Source organism: Salvia splendens, chromosome 18, assembly GCF_004379255.2.
Source record: "Salvia splendens isolate huo1 chromosome 18, SspV2, whole genome shotgun sequence".
Lineage (NCBI taxonomy): Eukaryota > Viridiplantae > Streptophyta > Magnoliopsida > Lamiales > Lamiaceae > Salvia > Salvia splendens.
Genome location: NC_056049.1, coordinates 2728497 through 2735421, shown reverse-complemented (window position 1 = coordinate 2735421; position 6925 = coordinate 2728497). Strand labels below are relative to the sequence as shown.

Sequence of the window (6925 nt, the reverse complement as noted above, 5' to 3'; positions counted from 1 at the left end):
AGCCGGTCCAAGCCACGGCGTGGCCGCCCCCAACGTACGGAGTGGGGTACCTCACGATGAAGACGGCCGTCTCCAGGCACATGCCGACATGCGCCAAACGGAGGCTCATATTCGACTCTAAAAGGATTTAATTGAAGAGTTATGGGCGCGGAGGACTGCACGACAGTAGTTTTTTTGTTAATTATGTAATTTTTTTAATTAATGTACTTTTTAAGTTTTAATAATATTAGTGAATTTTCTCGTATATGCCTCGTAAATTAAATTGCGTATTTTGTGTGATTGTTAATTATTTGTTTTATATAATTTTGAGTGATGTGACTATTGATGTGGTTGGGCTATTTATGATGTGGCTAGGCTATGGCTGGGCTATTTATAATGTGGCAGGAAGATTTTTAGTATTGATGATGTGGCAGGAGGAGTTTGTGGCTAGGCTATGGCTGGGCTATTGCTGGGCTATTCCTATTGTGGATGCTCTAAGGGGCGCCATATAGGTTTTACTATTGTTTAGTTAATTAATTTAAATATTTTCAAATATATAATGCAAACTAATTAAAAAACACAACGATTAAATAAAAACCGGCGAAGACTGCATTAAACAAATTTTTCGAATTTAGCATTAAAAAAAATAAAAAACGCGTGTCATCGGGTGCGCCATCGTCCGCGTCGCTCACAATGACGCCCGATGGCGCGGACGATGGCCTATCGGGCGCGCTTCTACCGCGAGCGAAGCATAGGGCGTGGGCTTAGGGCGTCGCATCGTCCGGGCACCCACAATGGTGCCCGATGGTGCGCCCGAGGACGATGGCACACATCGGGCGCGCCTTCGGGCGCCCCATTGTGGATGCCCTAATAACACGAACAAACAACTTCAACTTGTTATAAAATTGGTGCTTTGGAAATGGCTTCAATAACAAAATAATGAGACACGATTATGATCATGTGGATTCACACTCAAATAAATTCCGTTTTAAAGATATGACAAACTTAAGTAGTAAATTTGGAGTGTTATTGTAACATTGTGCATTTAAATTTCTTATTACTTGATTTTGAAAGAAGTTTTTATGTCGTTAACAACTATGGGTTGAATATTTTCACAAATAACATTATTTTAAATTTTATTCAATAGCTATAAGATTGGGCTGCTAAAGTCCATAATATATATATTTTTGAAGCTTGATTTAGATGGGCCAACTCGTTGCTAAATGGATTTTCTAACACACATGTTCCTCAATAATCCATCATAGTCCAATTTCCTTTTTGGTGATAATTATAATACTACATTATTTAATTAAATAAAATAAAATTTGTTGACAAATCAAAACGGGGAATAGGTAATTATAAAAGTCAAAGCACATTTCCGCCATGCGCCAAATGTCCCTTAAATACTTTACACTTGTTTATTTAATGAAATACTTTACACTTGTAAATTATGTGCAACGTCAAGACCAACTTTATTAGAACTTCGGAAAATTTTAAAAATTTATGTATTTTTTCACAATTTTTTAAATTGTATATATAAAATCACACATATTGAAAATTTGTATTTTTAGACATAATATAATATTTATATTAAAAATATTGTAGAAAAAATGAACCCTTTGTAAATATATGAAGTTAATTAAAAAAAAAAAATTCACTTTTTTTCCACCTCTCTTACTTTATTCATTTTTATTCTATCTCTTGCTTTAATAATTTTGTATTAAAACTCATCATTCACTTTTTTTCCACCTCTCTTACTTTATTCATTTTTATTCTATCTCTTGCTTTAATAATTTTGTATTAAAACTCATGTTATTTCTGAAGTTTTATTTTTACGAAAGGGGAGTAACATTATTTCTCATAACAAAATTAGAAGTCATTTTCCACCAAACTTAATTATTAAAGTGAGATTCCGATATTAAAATTAATACAAAGTTGTAAATATTGATATTTGAAATTGCTAACATAAAATGATACAATTATCAATTTGGAATAAATATGACAAAATAATTTGAGGATTAGTGGTACATAATTCAATTTAAAAAGGGTTATAACCGTAGCTATCAACAATGAAAAATAAAACACACAACACACAGTATTGGCGGAGCGGTGAGAAGTGAGAACGCGAGGCGAATCTTCAGCGTGAGCTATGACTTCGGACTCTTCCTCGCGCGTTTTCTCATCCTTCACGAGTCCACGCTGCAAGGAGAAGTCGCCAACCCCTCTCCACCTCACAAACACCAACGATCTCTCCGTTACCTGAATGCGCCGACTAATTTGTGAGTTGCGAACTTGCGATCGCGTTTCAATTTGCCTATGGTGAATTCGCTTTCTCGATTTCTTATTGTCGTTTTTCATTTTCGGAGTTCATGCTGTTGCTCGCTGAATTTCGTGTCAGCTTTCGTATGAGTCGTTATTTCGTAATTTGAGCTGATTTAGAATCCAATTTTGTGTTCGGATGGTGAATTTTCGCCAGATATATATGTATTTACTTTAGTTTAAATTATTACTAGGAATTAATTACCTATAGATTATTTTCGATTGTAGGGTATGAACTTCTTCCTGTGCTGATTGAGGATTGTGCATATCCGCAAAATTAAATTTGTAGCTGCTGTATGTTTTGTGTGTGTTGATTGAGAATCAGTAGGTATAAGTATTGCATAACTCAAATTGTTAATCAATCATCACAACTTCTAATAAAACAACTTAATATGCTGAGAAATGGCTCATGTGATAAAATTGAGAGATTTAAATCACTTACGTATTATCACATCATCTGCTTGTTGAAGGACTTAATATGCCTGGATTTTACTTACTATAATACGTAGTATGGATTGTTTACTTATGGAAATACATGTATCCATCTGCCTAAACAGACAATGTTTAACTTTGTTGGTGGAGTATACAGGTGAAGGCTTTGCATTTTGGTGAAATTTTTCTTGTTAGTGTGATGTTTAAATGTGTGCAGGATTGAGAAAAGCTGATTTTGGAAGTAATGTGGGTGTGAACTTGATGGCTAATGGAAATGTATTGGTCGTTTGTTGTCCAGATTCGAAGTCACTTGAGTTGGATTAGGAGATTATTGCTGCAGGCTGTAGTGGGACATGAGTTGTAGCTGTTTCGGTTCTTCATCTGTGCTAAAGAAGAGACATGACAAGCGTGCTAATGAATCCACACAAGCTGAAGAAGGTAAAGAACTTTGTGATCTGTATAAATGATAGATTCTGTTGCAACAACTAAAGTGCCTCACTAAGTTTCCAGTTCAAGTAGATGTGCATTGTTTTAGTTATTTCCAGTAAAATAATAAGAGCTGGTTGACTGACTCTGGCATAGATGTAAGGAGTTTCAATTACTGTTTTTGGTATTCGTATTTATCTATATGTAATTTTGATATTAAGTTCCGCATCGTAGTGATGGCCGGTGGTGGTTCCTCTACACTCTATCATGAGAGATTTCAAAGATGTGTTGTCTGCATCTTTTTCTATCTTAAAACCCAACAAAACAGTACTTAAATAATTCCACCTAGTTCAATCGGCATTTCTAAGGGATCATTTGAATATGGCAAGTCTAATATTAATGAACTTAAAGAAGTCTAGTATTAATTGTGCCTGTTGCTTGAGATGATGACTAGATAATCAATTAATAGTTCAACTCTTGTTGCATTACTACAGGGATCCATGTGGCTAACCATAGATGAGTAGGATGTCTAACCTGTGGTCAACCTAGATAGTATTGGATATCTTTGATCATATCAGTGATCTGAGCTGTATTTTTAGTTACATAGTAACATTGCTTTCCAATACTATTGCCGACTTTAGGAAGAAATGCAAGAGCTGTTTATACTATCAGTGAATAGCATTCCAATGCTGCTGTTCAGCAAGTGTCATTGCTACACCCAGGTCCACGGTTCTAACTTGTAAGGAAATAAACACTCAGCATAACGTGTCCAGTCCACACTAAAGCAAATCATATGGCAGTGTGGCACCGGTAGTGTTATCACTAATATCATGCTGCATGAGGGTGGGTGAGTGCATATATGCAAAAGCCCATAGGAATAGCATTTACAGTCTGATTAAGAAACATAAGTTTTTGGACAGTAAGTGCTTAAAATTGAACATTTCAACCTTGATTGAATATCTATGGTTGGTTGGGCGCCTTATTTTTTGTCATTTTGTTTACGTAATCAAGATGCACTTAATGGTACTCCTGTTTCTATGATATTTTGTTTACACCTTTCTCTGTAGGGGTCTCAATTTCGAAGACGAAAAATTTCACCTACAATTCACTGGTAGGAGCAACGAACAACTTCCATCGAAGTAATAAGATCGGAAGAGGAGGTTTCGGTACAGTTTACAAGGTATCACTCTATGCAGCATATTATTTCCCTTCACATCTATATTGAAGCCGCTCTCTCTGTTAAGCTGATTCCAAAGTGATAGCAGGCTGAACGGTGCTTTTTCGTTTCAATAAAATGTACTACTGCTGTTCTCAGTATTGCAATCAAGGAGCAGTTAACCTTTCAAGTTGCAAAAGGCTTAACCTGAGATGTAAAGTCAAGTTTAATTCATATTTGTAGCATTTTGGAACCTAGTTATTTCTTTTGAATGTCAAGCAATTGATGTTATGACTTAAAAGTATCCATCTCGTAGAAAGCTTAATTGGGTTCAATGAAGGAGCATTGTTGACTAATTTTCACTGGACTTTGTGCTACGTTTATAATTTTGTTAATAATTTTGGTGTATCTCCTTTACACTGTTATTTTCTTATTCCCCAGTTTTGAGTTACCTTAATTTACTTATAAAACCCAATTATATTACTCAGGGGGTTCTCAAAAATGGAAGAGAAGTTGCTGTGAAGGTGCTTTCAGCTGAATCAAAACAGGGAGAACGGGAGTTTATGACTGAGATAGACACCATATCTGATGTCAAGCATCCACACCTTGTTGAGTTACTTGGTTGCTGTGTTTATGGTCATAACCGGATTTTGGTGTATGAGTATTTAGAAAACAGTAGCATCGATCGTGCACTATTGAGTAAGCTTGTAATTAGTAGCATGAAGCAAGTTAAAAATTTTCTGCTTCCCATTGGACGCTCAGCTTATTCATAGTGTATCCACAGGTTTTCGAAAGTCCATAAATTTGGAGTGGGAGAAGAGGTCTGCCATTTGCATGGGGACTGCAAGAGGGCTTGCATATCTTCATGAAGAACTTGTGCCTCACATTGTTCACAGAGACATCAAAGCTAGTAACATTCTTCTGGACGAGAACTTCCAACCAAAAATCGGTGATTTTGGATTAGCTAAGCTTTTTCCTGATAATATTACTCATATCAGCACAAGAATAGCAGGAACAACGTATGTTTAATTTGATTTCTTGTGACTCTACGCGCATCTTTAGATTAGGCTTACTATTAGTCGGGATACCCTTGTCAATTTTGAATTGGGCTATATTTTTAGCAATATTTTCTAAATTTGTATCGGATTTGATCCTTCCAGTGGTTACCTGGCGCCAGAGTATGTCCTAGGTGGTCAATTAACTCTGAAGGCTGATGTTTACAGCTTTGGAGTCTTGACACTTGAAATTGTAAGCGGAAGAAGCAGTGGAAATAGTGATTATGGAGGTGGCCAGAAATTACTAATAGAATGGGTGCGTATCATTTTCTCATTACTTTGATATCATGGGGCATTATCGTATGTACGAGTCTATATTTGCAAGAGGTTCCTCTGATCCTTGATGATCCATATATGATCGTAAAATATTTTCATGATACTCTGTATCAATCCCCGTTACCCCCACCTCCATGCCCCCATATGTTGCTGCTTGCTGGATTAGCTTTAGCTTTTGGCAGTGACTCAAACTTTGGGATATCGTTATTTAAAAATTTATGTGATCCATATCTACTTGTTTGATCTGTTTTATCGCTTTGGTTGGTGAAATTTAGTCCTTGTTTTGCTGATGTGTAATCGTTGCTTCTTAGGCCTGGGAGCTTTACGAACAAGGGAAATTGCTGGATCTTGTTGATCCAGAACTCGAGGAGTTCCCAAAGGATGTGGTGACCAGGTACATGAAAGTCGCCCTATTCTGCACTCAAGCGAATGCGAGCAGGAGGCCATTGATGAGCCAGGTCACCGAGATGCTTTCCAGAAACGTAAAGCTAAATGAAGATCAACTCACGCCGCCCAGCTTCTTCGATGATTCAGACCGACAGAGTGGTAAGACGTCGAAAAATAAGTCGAGTGACACCTCAACCAGCCGCCAGATGAGTTCTTTTCCCATCACAATTACTGAGGTAGCCCCGAGATGAAGTTGAATAGCTGAAGTCAGTGTGAGATGATTTTGCATGAATATTTCGAGAACGATAGCGTCGTTGAGTTTGCATTCGAGTTCCGGTGCTGGCTTTCGCTCAGCCTTCTGCGTAAATGATATTATTGCTATTCAGCTATTTATTTACATTACATAGTTTCATGGTACAACCGGTCTGCTGTCATATAGTTTCTTAATAATTCATATTCTTCCCCTATGTATGAGACAAGAATATATTTGAAAGAGGTGCGATTAAAAAAATAAAATATCCAATCATCATGTTTCTTCCTCAACCAATAGGTCGTGTTACAACCACAGTCAATGTGAAACCATTATTGATTTTCTTTAATAAAAAATTACAACATCAAATATCATGAATTTTTAACTAAACAATGAAATACTTAGACAAAGAGGATTACAACGACAAACAATATGAACTTTCAACCCTAACAAAGAAATGTTGGGTGCAAACGATAAATGTAGAATCATTATTGATATTGTTTTTAAAAAATACTCCCTCCGTCCCGGGCTACTCGCTCATTTCCTTTTCGGCTCGGAGATTAAGGAATGAGTCTATAGGAAAGTCAAAAATGACGGCGGTAGGTGAAATTTTTTACTAAAAATGGAAAGAGTGCAAGTAACTTG

The 6925-nt window shown here is 36.5% G+C and overlaps 1 protein-coding gene across 2 annotated transcripts; it reads left to right on the top strand.

Moving 5' to 3' along the window:
* The first annotated feature begins 2056 nt into the window (after window positions 1-2056).
* Window positions 2057-6573, top strand: LOC121777541 (putative serine/threonine-protein kinase). 2 transcript variants are annotated; one of them, XM_042174831.1, is made up of 7 exons: window positions 2057-2258; window positions 3029-3168; window positions 4224-4336; window positions 4801-5011; window positions 5097-5331; window positions 5473-5623; window positions 5955-6573. In XM_042174831.1, the coding sequence occupies exons 2-7, from the start codon at window positions 3084-3086 to the stop codon at window positions 6279-6281; spliced, it is 1122 nt and encodes a 373-aa protein (XP_042030765.1). In that variant the 5' UTR covers window positions 2057-2258; window positions 3029-3083; the 3' UTR covers window positions 6282-6573. The 2 variants fall into 2 exon arrangements, with proteins under 2 accessions (XP_042030765.1, XP_042030764.1); XM_042174830.1 differs by having other exon boundaries at window positions 2057-2298.
* The last annotated feature ends 352 nt before the right edge of the window (window positions 6574-6925 follow it).